The sequence below is a fragment of the Phasianus colchicus genome, chromosome 2 (genome assembly GCF_987193195.1).
Source record: "Phasianus colchicus chromosome 2, bPhaCol1.hap1.1, whole genome shotgun sequence".
NCBI classification, from domain to species: Eukaryota; Metazoa; Chordata; class Aves; order Galliformes; family Phasianidae; genus Phasianus; species Phasianus colchicus.
The window spans coordinates 46,019,541-46,035,784 of record NC_143437.1 but is presented as its reverse complement, the minus strand read 5'-3'; the positions used below and the strand labels follow the sequence as shown (position 1 = coordinate 46,035,784).

Here is a 16,244-nt window from a genome sequence, read left to right as displayed (position 1 = left end):
AGAAAGAGAAGAAATTTGAAAATTCAATCTGATTGCACTTGTGATTGAGAAACAGACAAGCTTTGTTCAGAAACATTCAAGAGAAATTGTTTTATTATGCTCCATAAAATGTTTTATACTTCATCTGGAGTAACTGTCAAGCTTTGCCAGCACATTTCAGAAAGATGGCTCATATCTTTTCCCTTGGAAAGGGAACTGAGGAACTGAGGCAGAAGAAAGGATTTTCACAAAACAGAAATCCAGACGACTGAATGAATTTTTAGAGTTTCTTATATTTTTCCTGCCTAGACAAGCAGATGCTCCTACATCTTTAGCACCTAGCAGTAGAACAAACCTCACAGACAACAGCACCGACAGAACAAGCACTGCCCTGTTGTAGGCTTGCAGCTGCAGCTGAAATAGTTTTCATGTATATAAGAGCCCAGTTCAAAAAATGATAGGGTAAAAAATACCTGCTTGATTTTTTAATCAGGCAGTGTCAGGGGAGACAGGCACCACAAGAGCAACCTGCTCACTGCTTCAGCTGGGAGGAGGAGGAAACTTTCCCAAGCCCTAAAGCTTCAGTTGATTGGGAGCTAAGAGACAGAAAAAAAATGACATGGCAGGATAGAGAAGGAGAGTGATCAGCTTAGGCTGATACAAGGAGGAAATCAGCAAATACAGTGGAGAGCTCAAACTCCTCCAAAATACCCCAGAAAAAACAACAACAACTTACTTAACATTGGTATCTGTGCGATATAACTGAATGTCAATGTCCAAAGGAGTTAATGAATGGTATCCTGCTCCCTGCAAATCCTCAATGCCATTAGTGTGACAATGTTCAACTAAAGGCACAGAAAGCAAAAATGTTCCTACTATCTGCCAATAAGATCCTCATAAAAACCCATGAGCTGTGTCCTAGCAAAGGAGATTCAAAAAGCAGCTGTAAAGTGGCAGACACAGGAGATGGGCTCATTGATGAAAGTCAACCAACTCTTTCCCCCAAAATCACCAGGAATGATGTGAGGGCAAGGTAAGGCCAGAGATCATTTCCCATAGGTAGCTCACATATGCCCCTTTGTTTTGGGGACCAAATAAGCATAACATTGATACAGCTAGATCAGATAATCAGCCTCACAAATGGAAAAAATAAAAAGGAGGCCCTGAACCATTTGCTCTATAACTGGAGATGTAAACGGTTTACCACAATGCGATTATGCTCACAGGTCCATTTTTATTCACAGGAGCACCCAGGCATCTGCTTGAAGCTAAGCATGTCTTTAAGCATTTTCAAGAATAGGCATTCTTTAATTGAGGCTTCAATGTTTTTTCGGAAGTAATTGGGATTTTTTTAATTAAAGATTCATTCTCATGTCAACTCCGCAGTGCAGTGTATTTAAAAGAAGCTTACTTTAAAAATAAAACCTTTAAAAATGGTTGAATTTAGAAGATCTACCTATATTGGAAATGAATGCGTGGTCAACAAAATTACTGTTTTTACTGGAAGTGAATGCTGACTGGTAAAAAGATAGAAGAAGAAAAAAAAAAAGATTAATATTAGAAAAAGAAATGCAAAAGTTTGATTTTTCCCAAAATGGAAGAGAGAAAGATGAAGGTCAACTTTATTGGTAAACTGGAATTGTCATTCTTTGTTTATCATATTATTTCAGAAATCTAACATCTCAGCAGCCCAGAAATTACGTTTCTTCAAGCTGATTCCTAAAAACCTGAACTCTGTGCAGGCTGAGACAGAAAACACCTAAGCAGAAAGCTGGATAAGCAGTTTACAAACAATTGAAAGGTCCAAACAAAACTTTTCTTAAAAACAAGAAACTTGCCTGTTTTACAACCAGCCACTCTGAGAAAAAATGCCTTTCTACCTGAGCAACATTTAATTTACTGTCAGCACGGTCTATGCCCTACTTAAGGACTCTAATCACACCTTGACAATGCCTGCCCACCCCTTACAATGCCTGGGATTGCCAAAGACTCAGAAATACTTAGAAGAAATACAGCCAAAAAGCAAAGGCAAATATCAGGGACTAGTGTGAGAAAGGAAAAATTAGAAGACAGAAATTCCTATAAAGAACTCATATTTGGGGGTCTGTTTTTCTTTCAAGTGGCTTTTCTTTATGTTTTTTCAAAATATTAGTATTATCAATGTTTTTCATGAGAGAATCTGAAAGCACTCATCAGATATAAGAAAATCCATCTCAACAGTGTATGAGGAGTAGGAGATGATAAAAAGCAACAAAGGTCACACTAGAGGTCAGTTTGTGACACATGTGATGACCCCAAAATGCTGACTGCATTCCCACCAAATGCCAACAACCCATATACAACACTGCAATTTCACTCCTTTCTCCACAAAATTTCTTCCACACTGAAGAAATATTTTGCTTTCTGACATTTCCATGGCTAATCAGGAAAGAAACAATAAAGCTAATAATACACAAAAGATATCACAGCCAGGCATACTGATCAAAAACAAAAAAAGTGCACACATTAACTGACTACTAATTCTCTGCCCTAGGAGGCCAGGCTACTATTTCAGTTTCAGATGTATTTCAAGTTGAAGTTATGACCATTTGGCATGAAATACTCTTGGGACTTATTCTGCATTCATTTTCTTGGTCTTTTCGAAAAAATCTGCAGATCTACTGCTGCTTTTATTTCACCATTAGGCACAAAGCAAAGGCACAAAAACTAATCCACTGCAGTCATTTCCTCATTTTGCTGTCAGTGACTGTATTGTTAAGCAACTGCAAGTATACTAGTTGGTTAGTGACAGCAGTTTTAAGTGAGTTTATTCTCAGTAGGAATTATTTTTTTAACCATCTTTTTGTAGGACTATCATTCTGTTAACTGCAGTCTAAATCCCGAGCTGTAGAAAACTGTTCAATTTTGCACCAAATTGCAAATTACCTTCTGAATTGTCATTGCTAAACAAAGATATGCCCACAAGACCATTTAGTTATGGACTATTTCACTGATACATCAAATGACAAAGAAAGTTTAGTAGTAAGGACTCTACTTCAGATGCTGAAATATGCCGCAATACATAAGCATTGAGCAAAAGTACAAATAGCTTATGCATATTTCAGCATCTGAAGTTTTGAATCCAGGATTACAAGATGACTTACAAACATTTTTAAAGAGAGCAGAAATTGATGCAGAACTTCAAAAGCCCATGGCAAATGCTATTGCTAACCATTTCATATGGTTTCTCCAAACGTCTAAGGGAACTACTGCAATGAAAAGCAATTTTAAGACTATGTGCCTAATATATAACTGTCAATCACTTATGATGCTCTTATACAATGCTTAATCTCTCGTTCTGTATTTCTCATGAGGTTCTGTCATAAACTTTATTGATTCTCTTCTACTCCTGCAATTATTTTGATCAAATATTTTCAGCAAATATTTTCAAACTACTCAGTATTTCTCAAGCTAGTAAGGTTATTTAAATCAATATCATTTAAACTTCCATTGTACTATTCTGGCAGTAAGCACATGTACTGGAAAATTATCTTCAGAATTCAAACCATCTTTCTCATACGTGTAAGAAAAAGTTTATTGTTGTTGTTTGTTAAAATCAGAAAAGAGTTAAAGAAAATTAGTCAAATAGACCACTTCTCTAACTTCTACACAGCTACGTTTTCCTTTGCTTTTGGAAGAATTGTAATGCTGTGAACTATGACAATGCATAACTCACATCAATACTTTCCAGTCAGGATATAGAACCTACTTTCTCCACTGTCACAGATGATCACGAAAACAACAATTCTTTTTTACTTACTCATAAAGAAACAGTCTTGCTGCAGGCACAAGAAATGTAATACTGCAAATTTTCCAACAATTTGCATTATTACTATATGCGACTTTATATACAAAAATGCATTTTATAAAATACATTCTTACATCTGTACTTCTCTTCCAGAAGGCCCTTAGATAGAGACATCAAACCAATTTTCAGGGACTGCACTCGAATTTTTCCAGTTCGGCCACTGAAATTATAAAAATAGAACAATGTAATGTAGTTAGTTTCATTTCAGTGTAACTCAAGTTTACTCAAAACAAAAAATCATCGATGAGTTCTGTTTCATATCTCAAAACAAATTAACACTTTGCAACACATTAAGAATGCTTTCATTACAAAAACTAAATAGTTTACATGTCAAAACAGTGCAAGCTGCTCCAAAAGAGCAGAAATTCTATAATCTATAAAATTCATGATATGACTTAAGAATGAGAAATGCACTGAAAAGATGCATATAAGCATGCAGCAAGAAATATAGTATGAAACAAGCACTTCACTCTAACACCAAGTTTTCATATTGAAGGAATTTCTTCCACTTCATTTTTTCCCTCTGTCTAAAATGTTCTGATGTACATGTGCACCAACACAGTGTCAATGACATGCAGTAATTAGACAATGTTTAGCTATTATTCTTTCTAAGGAACATGACCTCAGGCTCATCTTGTCCAACGTGAAAAGAAATCCACAAACCTCCAAAGCACAAGGCAAACCTTAAGCAAACTTAACAAAAAAACAGCCCCACAGTTCCCTCTCAATTTGCACATTTTTGATTTTTGGTTGCAAGTGATTTTAAACCTGCAAGAAAAACACTGTTCAAACAGATACTAAAACAATAAAACCTATGTATATGGAAAAGGACAATTTTAAAGTTCAAGATCAGTGCAAGAAACATATTCTGTGAGAGATCTGATGATTTCTGTTTCCAAAGACTAGAAAACACTGTACAATTTGTCTTTAGATGAGACACAGCAAACAGATCATGAGAACAGTAGTTAAATTGTACGTATTTGCGCACACGGTACTCTGCATTTAAGGTTAGATGAGTCCTTCTCCAGCAAGTAAGATTATAATAAAATTAATATCATCCAAAACACTGGTTTGATCACTTTTGTGATGAATATGATATATCCTTTAATTACTTCTGGAGTGGTTATTAGATATTCCTTTATATCCTCCCCAATTAACATATGTTCTGCTATCTAATTTACTTCACAAATGCTGCACTGAATACGAGATTATTAATTTATTCTTGGTTTCTCAGTACACTACCTAACCGCCCTACAAATATTAATGCATTTGTCTTCACAACCATCACCTAATCTTGTGAGACTAGACAGTATTATCTTCTCTATCCCACAAGTTGAAACAGAGGTACAGAGAAATTATTGCCAAATTAATCAAAAACGCCCATTACTTTTACTGCCTAGCTTGAAAACCAGGACCCAATTTTCCAGAATGTTGTAAAAGTGCCACCTATTTTATACATTCAAGCTTAGCTTCAAATTACCTCTTTCAATCACAGACAAGACATCATTCTGGCAGAGCCTAACTCATAAATGGTTCTTTTTGCAACCCTGATAACGCTTTCGGTGCTCTTCCCCGAGCATGGTTATCTGTGTTTTAAATTTGTATTCAAAGGAAAAACAAAGCAGAACATTCACTTGTGTTTGATTTAATTAAGGACTGTCTAGAGTATTTGTGCAATTGTTTGACTCGGCAGCTTAAAGGTAAGAGCATGCACATGGAGGCTTCAAAGCTCTCCAGGTTTCAGCAGGTTGTTGCAGGGACTGTGAAAATTTACTTTACACAAAAACCACTTCCTTAATAAATTATAAATGGAATTCAAAAGCCTACAATATTATATTTTTCTAAAGAGCGACATATTTTCCCCCAACCTTTTTCTTGAAAATAGCTAAGCATTAGCATTGAAGTTTTATCTGTAACAAAACAAACAAGCAAACAACACAAAAAAGCATGCACACAAGAAAACCACCAACAAAACCTCACACTAAATCTACAGACTTTGTAGCATTGATACTTCTTATTCAGTGATTTAAGTTTGCCCAGCTTACAGAGCTACAAAATCATTGAGGCTGTGAGATCATTTGGTCCAACTCCCCGCTCAGAGAGGACTCAGCTAAAGCAGGTTGCCCAGGACCATGCTGTCTAGTTGGATTGAAAAACTTCAAGGATGGAGACTCCACAGTGTCTCTGGACAACCCATGCCATCGTGCTTGATCACCCTCACAAATATGTAAGAAAAAGATTTTTGTGTTAAGTGGAATTTCCTGTGTTTCAGTTTTTGCCTATTGCCTCCTGTTATGTCACTGGGTACAAGTAAGAAGGGCCCAGCTTTACCCTCTCTTCTGCTCCCATCAGGTATCAGTGCACACAGATGAGATCCCCCTCAGTCTTTTCTCTAGGCTAAACAGTTGCAGCTCTCAGTCTCTCATTATCCATCAGATATTTCTAGCCCTTAATCATCTCCGTGGTCCTTTCACCAAACTCTACCCAGATATCTTACAATAGGAAGCCAAGAACTGCCAAGAAGAGCTCTCCATACATGACCTCACCTGTGCTGAGTAGGACAGGATCATCATCTACCTGCTGATAACACCACTGCTAATGCAGTCCAAGATTTTGGACTGTGCTTTGCCACAAGCACATTTTGTTGGTTCATGTTCAACTTGGTTTCCAACAGGACCCTAAAGATCTTTTCTGCAAAGCTGCTTTCCAGCCAGTAGACCTGCTGCCTGTTCAAGGTCATGCGGTTTTTCCCTCCTTGCCATTTCCCCTCACTGAACATAATGACATTTTCATTGGCCCACTTCTCGAGCCATTCCAGGTCTCTCTGAATCCCACAACCATCTTGTTGTGCTTTGTATACAGACACCTCAAGTCAAGCTCTTACAGTGGAAAGGTTCAAGAAGCTTTAAAACCTGAATTCATACAAAATTTATGACTCAAGTGTTTAGAATTAAGTGTCAGCATGCTATTATGACACACATTAAAGCAATACAAGCATGCCTGTCATTACAAAGTCAATTGGTAAGACCAGTTCAGCAGCTCAGATATTATTCAGTCTGATCTTGGTTAAGGAAACACCAAACCATCATATCTCTATTAACTGGTATAAAGTTGCTCATTCTCAGACAACTTAATGACAGGCAGTATAAAAAATGGCACATTATTGACCTCCGATCTGTCTTCAGGTAAAAATGGCAAGCACTCTTTATGTTTACAAAAGGACATTCACCACCTTGGACAAAACTGAGCCCTCCTGCCCCAGTCTAAGGACCTGCCAACCTTATAATGTGACATTGACATTCTTTGTCCTCAAACAAACTGCATTTTTTTTCCCTCTTTCTTTTTAGAAAGAAACAAGAGTGGTTAGAGAGATTAGGGAAAGGAGGAAATTTTAAAAATCTTGTTTTTCTAGATTATTTGTTTGTTTGTCCTTAAGTTTCTGGCTGGATCTGGGCTGTATGCCTCAGGTATGAACTCCCTGTTGCACCTTCATCTACTGCTTGTCAGGAGCTGGCAGAGAATCCAGAACTAATTCAAGTTTTAAACCTGCCAAAAGTAGCATAAAACAAACAAACAAACAAAACAAGTTTCACATATTTTCCAGGCTGGTAGGACAGAGAGTGCCTTGAAGGCACAATACCAGAGAGAAAACTAGCTTAGTGGGAAATCACGTAGGCCAAGGAAAGAGGTCATACTCATCAGTGGGTACCACAGGTAGATAGGCAAGCGAGAGTTGAGTACAATTAACTTTTTAGCATGTTTTGGACTCTCCATCCAAGAAGAGACCAACCATTCAGCTGTTTCAGAGATCCAATACAGCTGCAGAGAATATTAAACAACTTTTGTCTGCAAAAAATGACTATTACTACCTTACAGTATCATAGACAAATGACAGAAAAAAGGATGTGCAAAAAAATAGCCACAGCATTAATAGAGAGAGAGCTTTTATCCTATATCATATTTCAGCAGATAGCAGAATTTGTGGATGCAGAAAGGCAGTGACAGTGGCAGGCAGCAAGAATAAAAAATACAGGTGCAACAGGTCCGTGATGTCTGAAACAGAAACTATGTTCCTCATTTCTCCCACTCCCCAGGGGCTGCAGTGCAAGAGCAAAAAAACTCAAGCTGGGAGAAATCTGGGATATTAACTCCACATGATGTTTTAATTTGTCAGGTAAACTAGAAAAAGAATAAGTAACAAAAACACAATGCATACAGAAATTTCCTTATGGGAAATTCTTCTTGAAATAATGAGTCATTGCCCACAATTAGTAGTACATGTAGTATATATACTCATATAATGTATGACAGACTTTAAAATATCTGAAATAACTAATTTTAAGGGTTGTTAAGTTATCCCATACTGAAAGCTATCGGTCCATTTTCATTGGACATTTTAGAAAATTTGACAGTATACAGTCCAGAACAATAACCAGCAGCTCTTGCTTCTGGATGATTTAAACACAGGCCTGCCTGCATTTTGATTTAATTGATCAATCACTTTATTTCATGGCTCTCATTTGAAAAAGGCAAAATATTTATTTTTAGTTTTATTTTAAAAATCATCTGGACTAATTAACTCAAAGTGCTTTAAGTTTGCAAAATGCTTATAGGGCAAACGTTGCTTTCTGGAACAACCTGTGAGTCCTTGAGAAAGTAAAAGTCACCGAGTAAATTTAATCTGTTTCTCTCCTCTGCTCAGCTTGAAGGATGAATCATTCCTGATGTGTCAGAAAATACCAGAACACAACAGCCTTGTCTACTATTTCCAAAAATAAATTGGTTCTTTTTAAGCACCAAAGACATCTGTAGGTAAGTCTGAAGAACTTCCCAACTTGCCATCAATCTGTGAATCCGTAATTAAATCTCAGGTTAATAGCATGCGACTAACAGATGCTTTTTGTAGACAGTTTAATGATTTGAAACATTGTATACGTATAACACCAGTGCAATAAACAACTGAAATGCCAAGAGACAAATTAGTTCTTTCCTAAAGGCCAATTAAAAAAAAAAAAAAATACAGTTGAAAATAGGTGCCTGTTCTCTTTCAGCAAACTTTTTTTTCTTGAATGGATTTGATAGGGGAGCAAGGAAATACTGTGTCAGAGGTAACCTTCATCCTCCATTTTTCCAAGTTTGAAGTAATATTAAAGCCTTTCATCAGTTTGAACAATTACCTATAGTAACACTTTCAATGTTAACAGCAAGGGGAAGTCGGAGCAACAGGAAACATTACTGAAAGAGAACGGTTTGTTGCTAACTATACTTTTAAATATGAACAGATTAAACAACTGCTTTCTAACTGAAGTTAGGAAACAAAGGTAAACCAAAAAAATAGCGTACGAGTGACAGTGTGAAAATAAAACCCTAGTAACCACAGAAAAAATTCTCTGACCTTATTAAGCCTCTCATTCTAAATATCCAACAATATTTAAGTGAAGCAAGCCACTGATTTACTGCTGTAAGTGAAATGTATATTCATTCACAATACAACGATCTGCAAAATAAAAATATTTGCCCAAAGAAGTTCCAGTCATTATTTTAAGTGCTCTCCAATATTCCAGAAGTAATGACAAGGAGTCTAATTAACATATATGTCCCATTAGACAAAAATATTGGAATGCTAAGACGTAAGTAGTCAGCATATAACTGGCAAGCAATCATATGTACTCTGTCACAACTCTTTCAGGCCCCTGCCACAATAACTAAATAAAATTTTAAAAATCTATGAAGTATAGGAGCACTGGTCTGTACTATGGACTGTTGCAATTTCTCATTTTAAGCTACTGCACTTTAATCTCTGTATCAAAATTATCAAAAGGTCTGACTTTTTGAAAAATAACTTTCTCAGCTGAATCGTTTTTCTATTGTGAACACTTTGTCCAGAAAATACATCTGAAAAATTCATATAACAGTCCTACAAGTCTAGCATTTTTGATACATGATGTGCTATCTTCATACACACTACGTTAATACATCACTAAATTCCTATAAACACCATGAACAGAAGCTTATTACTTACCTATCATACACATTGAGTAGCCAGTTAAGACACATATCTACACAGAGAGGAACATTAACCATTTCACTGTGTTTCTCTTCAAGTCCACTGTAGATGGTAGTAAGACAGCTGATCACATCCTGGACACCAATGAGCTGGTCATTTTGACTCAACTTGTGCTGTTTGAAAATTTCAGTTGTTGTGTTCAGTTCCAAGAGATCCACTAACAACAGGGAAATAAGGAAAAGAAAAAAGGCATGAATACAGACACCTGAGCATAGTGCTGAAATAATTGTTCATGTGCATATTGTAGCAAACAGTGTAGATAATTAGACAAGAAGCAGTTTTCATTTAGTAACATTACAGGGAAAAAAACATTCTCTGCTAGAAGTTCACAGCATTTTGGTACAACATATTTTAAAAAAAATGGATAAACGAGAACACCATAATGGCACTCCACAGTTCAGCAGAACATCTAGAAAGCCACTGAATTAGTTTGTGTAATTAGAGGATCCTAACTTCAGATGCATGCGCTTTGGGAGTCCACTAGACTTAGTCTTCTGCATTTACCATACAGCTGAATCACATTTCAAGATTACCGCTTCATATTAAACATAAAGCAAAGCAAATTCTTAGGTGAAAATATTCTCCAAAATTCAGTAGGAATGTACTGAGACCTGATAAATCAATTGCAGTGGCTAAATGGAAGCTTGAAAGAAAGTAGGGTGAAGGACAGTGAAGTTTGTTTTGTTTTCCAGAACACTAAAATCTATGCTTACACAAAAATCATTTTCAACTCCTTTGTTGCAGCATACTTTCTATAGCAGTTGATAGCACATTTTACAGGTAACATGGGTTTAATACCAAGTCTCATACAGATGTGAGATTGTGAAAACATTGTTTTGGCATGGTACAAATAAAAAGCTGCCTGTGAACTCTTCTAATTCCTCTTGCAAAACAAAGTGAAAAAAGAAATACATTTGATGTAGAGGAAGGAAGAGTAATATAAGTCAAAGGGTAGTAAAACTCCAGTGATATTTTTGGACAGAAGTGAGGACTTTAGCAAAACAAACAAAAGATATATATATTTTTTTATTAGCATGTGTGCTACAGTGTATATAAAAGAAGTGTCCTGAGCTTATGCAGAGCTGTTTCTGGGGACCCAGGAATGAATCTATACTATAATTGTCATTTCTCAAAGGAAATGAAACATGATGTGTTACAAATTGCTCTGTACCAATGGTGCTCAATAGGGACCCCAGAAGGGCAGTTTGTGCAAATTAGGTAAGTCTAGCTTGGGCTGAAAATAAGCAGAAAAAAAAGCAGGAGCAAGACAACATTAACCACTATGAGCAATATGTCAAAGATTTACTGAGCATCTAGCAGAAAAAAATAAGGTTATCAGCCAAAAGAAGGTTATATTTCCAATTCCAGTGCCTTAATCTACCTTTCCTAACACAACTGCAAAATGAGAAACTTTAACATTGATTCTATTCTGACTGTACTGAGGACATATGTATGTTTGTTTTTTCATTTCTTTCTTTCTTTTTTTTTTTTAAGGTCATCTTCTTGGGCTTGTAAATAAATGCCAAACATTATTTAACAAGCATATTTAATTGCAGCAAAACACCTTGCCACTAGTTCGACCTGAGGTAGCCCAAGGACTTGGCAGTGCACTGCAGTATCACCTTCTATATGATCTATGTAATATACTGGAAATATCTCACAGGCATATTTAAATTATCAAACAAAACAAACAAAAAAAATACACACAATGCAGCACAGAATATTTGTTGAGGGTGTGGAGGGAGGGGCTGAGGCCTGCTATCTGCAGGACTTATCTGCTGGAGTTAAGATCTCACATTCATGGTTCTGCCAAAGGATTCTAGAGGGAACTGGAAAGGGACTTTCAGTATTTTCACACTAAAGGAAACTGCTGCTCTACTAATGAAGACTAAGCAAAACTTGTACACCATTCATGGAGAGCAACCAGAGGAAAACACTGTCCCTACTTATTCCAGCATTCACCTGGCTGAATGGACTTTGGGTACAGGCAGCCATCCTGCAGCAGTAAGGGCTACACACTAGCACAGTCCCCAGATTGGTTTGAGGTGAACAGAGGATAGTTTCTCATTCCAAATCAGTTACTGAAAGTTTTTAAACTAACCCTATTTACGCAGATGCAGAAAAGTTAATGTGAGACTCACATGCCATTGCTGGCATGAAGCCTACTGTATACAGCTCTTAGTGGGTTTCTGCAGTACTTCTGCACCTGCTCAAACATGCTGAATGGCCAATGATCCTATTAACCAGCAAATGGACATAAGGGTCATGCCTTTCCTGTCTGCAGTGAGAAGGTTTTCCCAAAGGAAAGCAATAACAGAAAACATCATTCAGCATGGTTCAAACGTGTGTGCAATGCACTCGGAAGCAACTAATGATATACAGCTGGTAGTGACAAATGTAAAACTGCTGTAACCCCAGCGAAAGCAGGCAGACATTGCTGAGAAATTTCTGTATTAGAAAGACCCTGTGAATGCAAATGTCTGGACAGATCAGGTAAGTCTGCGCAGCTCTTTTTCAGTCCAGTGTACCTTACTGTTCTTCCCTTAGCCCTGTACAGTTAACATTCCCATTGGCATTTTGAAGTTTTGTATCACCTTAAGGAACTTAGTGACAGCACTCAGAATATACATGGAGGTTTTGCTCCCTCTTTCCCTTCCAGTACTACACTTCAGTATGTGGAGCAAAATCATTTTTTGGAAATGAGCTGAAATATGCTGCATAGTAGTAAAATACTGTCAAAGTCTGGTGCTACAAAGCTGCTCTAAAAATGCTGCGCAGGATATTCTCTCTGGCACCATTCTTGTGCTACAGCATTTTTGCCCCACATATTCTAAGACAGAAAAACTAATCAAGAATTTATTCTTGCCAGCCTGCAACCTTCCTCAGCTTCCTGCAAAATAAATGCAAGGTATGTACATCAGTCCTAGGAATCTACCTTCCAAAACCAGAGCAAGACGAAACATAATTCTATTTGCCTATTTCTGAGGGGGCAGCAGGGGAAAAAGAGCCTCCTCCATTCCATTTTTATTTATTTACTTTTAAACTTAGTGATAGCAAAGACAGAAATGAAACACAGATCTTAAATGACTTATTTTTGAAGCTGCTGGTAAAGCACTACTCTGTATTACCAGTCCTTACTGCAAAGTCAAAATTAATTAAGTGCAAGTGGGACTAAACAACCTGCTTCAGCTGTGCCCTTGGAGTTCTCACCAAAAGGCCTTTTCAGCTGCATAGACACTGTAGCTGTGACAGCAATTTGTCATATTTTACAATTTACAATGACCTCATTTTCTAGTGATTTGTTTTGACAGTTTCTCTGCCTTAACTCATAAGCTTTTCTAAGGCACTCTGCATCCAAACACCTTTAAAAATCAGTTAAAATTACAGGAAATGCAACGGAAGACTAAAGCAACTCAGACGAGAATGACTAGCAGGGGCACAGAAGATGATTCTGTCCTCACCTTTCAAAAAACTCACCAACAATAAAAAGTCAAAAATTCTAGATGGCACTTAATCACTGTCTCCTTTCGCAGAGACAGAAAGTTGTTGTAGAATTCAGCTTTGTGGATAATCTACATTATCCTTCTTGAAAAGTTATGTTGTGCTCTCACAAATTAAATCAATGTTTTGTCAAATATACACACATAATAAAGTTTTTTTAGCTGTAGTACAAAAGAAAAGCAGGTACTCAGTCTTTCTTATCGTGCGACAGAGAAATGGAGCAAGCATGCAGATTCATAAACAAGGCATGCAGAATCCGTAAAGATGACAGTTTTACTCCTGGCTCTTTCAAACTGGAATATTCTCTTTAGCTCTTACTGCTTTTCCCTCTCTCCACTTTGCACTTCTCTCCTCTGAAATTGGAGACAGTATTCATTTTGATAGTAGCTCACTTTTGAAGTCTATGAATGAGGAGAGCCAACCATTGCAGTTATTACAAAAGTTGGCATATTTTTTGAAAAAGCAAGGGCAGAGAGTATACTTCTCCTCAAAGCTTACTGGATGTTACAAATGCAAAGTCTGTTCTATACAAGTTGCTAGACTACCAGTATGCATGTCAAGAACAGGCAGCATAATCAACATCCATCAAGTGCAGTCTGTTTTTTCAATTTTCTTTCTTGACAGCGGTATAAGAAGGAGATTTTTACTTTGCTTTCTTGCCCCCCCAACCCCCCCCTTTTTTTTTTAAAGGTACATGTTGATACATACTGTTTGCCCTGTACACTGGATAAGCAGAAAAACAATCTTGAAAGGCTTTTCCCATACCCTCAATATAAAAACACATACTATTATTATCAATTGAAGCAGCTTATTTTGTCATAGTATGTTTTTCGGGGACAAAAATGTACAGCCGTATCAACTATCTATGACCAATATATAAATCCATGCTCTATACTTCTGTACTTAGAATGACTTATATTCTTCTTTATCTGGAGTTCACCCAGAAATATATTCTCTCTGAGAGGATTATTATCAAAGTTACATCATGCAGTAGTAAACACTTGAGAAAATTGACTTTAGTTCTCTAAGATATTGTATAATTTCTCATTTTAAGTCAACATTCAGAATATTAGCTTTAATCATTTCAGACTAGGTTTTAGCATTTCAGATCAGGAATGTTATACAACAGGCAGAGGATTAATCTTCATCTTCCTGTCACTTCTTAAAATATTATCAATGGGCATACTACTTCAGTTTGCCTTCCACACTTCTTTTTGGTCACTGATTTTCTTTATTTGTGACAATGATACCTACTATTGGGAATTCTTATCATTTCATTGGTAGACAATTTTTTAAGGATGTACGTGGTTCCTTATTAAGTGTTAATGTTATGAAGCTTAAGCTGACCCTCCCTTCCAGAAGTACTGTAAGAAACTGTCTCAAAGGGCAAACTCACAGCACAGTGCTTTCTGCAGTCGTCGGATTTTGATGGCTGTACGGTAGGCTGAGAAGCGTACATTGTTCAAGTCAGCTGAAAGAGCAGAACAGAAATGTGAGCAGTCTTCAAAAGAGTCCACAAGTCTTCTTCACATGTAATTTTTCAAACTGCTACATACTGAAAAAGCCTGACATCCCTTATTTTCACTGCAACGAATTAGTAGCATAAATCAGAACAAACAAGTTATTGTTAAAAAAAAATCCACCTGCAGAGAATGCCTGATGGCTTTGGCAGTCCGGTCTGTTCTGAGATTACCACAGCTGATTCCAAACACTATCTTGGGCAGATGTAACACACATACATGTCAGAGTTTTATACATGTATTATTAGATATGGAGGTTGGCAGCCCTGCAAGTGGCAGGGGGGTTGGAGCTTGATGATTCTTGAGGTCCCTTCCAACCCAAGCCATCCTATGATTCTCTTAAGCAGTGTTGAGTAGATTTCAGACAAGTGCTCAAATATAGTACATTCATCAAATGTCTTGAAACTCTATTAGATAATATATAGACATAAAGGGCAGCAAAGGTCACAGTAATGGAAAAAAAATGACTCTTTAACCCATTATTTCCATGTGATGACTTTGTTAACACTGCTTTGAAAGAAGTAGTCAGATAACCATAACTTCTATTTTACAAACTGATAAGTACAGTAGTTGGTTATTTTTCCCCACACTTAACAGCATTTTATCCTGACAGGCATGTTGAATTCACTGTATTGTAATAAGGTCTAGTCTTTAATGATAGCATAGATGCTCTGATATATTACAAAAATTAGTTCACTCCAGACTGATAGCCCACATCACTGGAAAACCCCATATGAATTTAACAGAAATAAAATACTGCATTAAAGAACAGAGTGAGAATATTTTTCAGAAAGAAAATTACAGACATGAGCAAGATGGTAGGTTTTGTGCAAAATGCATCGCCTCAGAGTGGGAAATACCATAACATAAAGCTCATGGAAACTCAGATGTGGTCAACAGATCAATCCAAGCTTTCACTCATGGAATGAATGTCATATAAGGGATTAAGAAATGCACTCACCTAATGACTGGAAAAGGTCAGTCATTTTAGGATGATCCCAACAAGTTGTCTGGGTCTCATGACTACAAAGGAATAAGGCAATCAAAATTTCAGGCAACAGATATACACATGTGAAAAGGACAAAAAAAAAATCTTCCGACTTTGTGTTAAAAAGGGAACAACTCCATCAATTATTTTATCAAAAGATCTGATCTGTGACACTCAGCTTCTCAACACTTTTAATTGTTAAGTTAGACAACAGCCCATCCATACTTAACATTAATTTTTCATTCTAAATACAAAACAGAAGCACATATAAAGCTGAAGCCCATCAGTATGTTGAAAACACAAAGTTTCCTGCAGCAGTAGCATAATAAAAATACTCATAAT

At 36.8% G+C, this 16,244-nt stretch overlaps 1 protein-coding gene across 1 annotated transcript in view; it reads right to left on the bottom strand.

Annotated features, from left to right (window-relative positions):
* UTRN (utrophin) overlaps window positions 1-16,244 on the bottom strand; it is a 284,487-nt gene that overhangs the window by 13,951 nt on the left and 254,292 nt on the right. The window contains exons 59-62 of the mRNA XM_031612385.2: window positions 15,876-15,937; window positions 14,791-14,865; window positions 9,849-10,050; window positions 3,901-3,986 (exon numbers count right to left, since the gene is read on the bottom strand). Of these exons, the coding sequence (XP_031468245.2) occupies window positions 3,901-3,986; window positions 9,849-10,050; window positions 14,791-14,865; window positions 15,876-15,937 (425 nt within the window). The remainder of the gene's footprint in view (window positions 1-3,900; window positions 3,987-9,848; window positions 10,051-14,790; window positions 14,866-15,875; window positions 15,938-16,244) is intronic.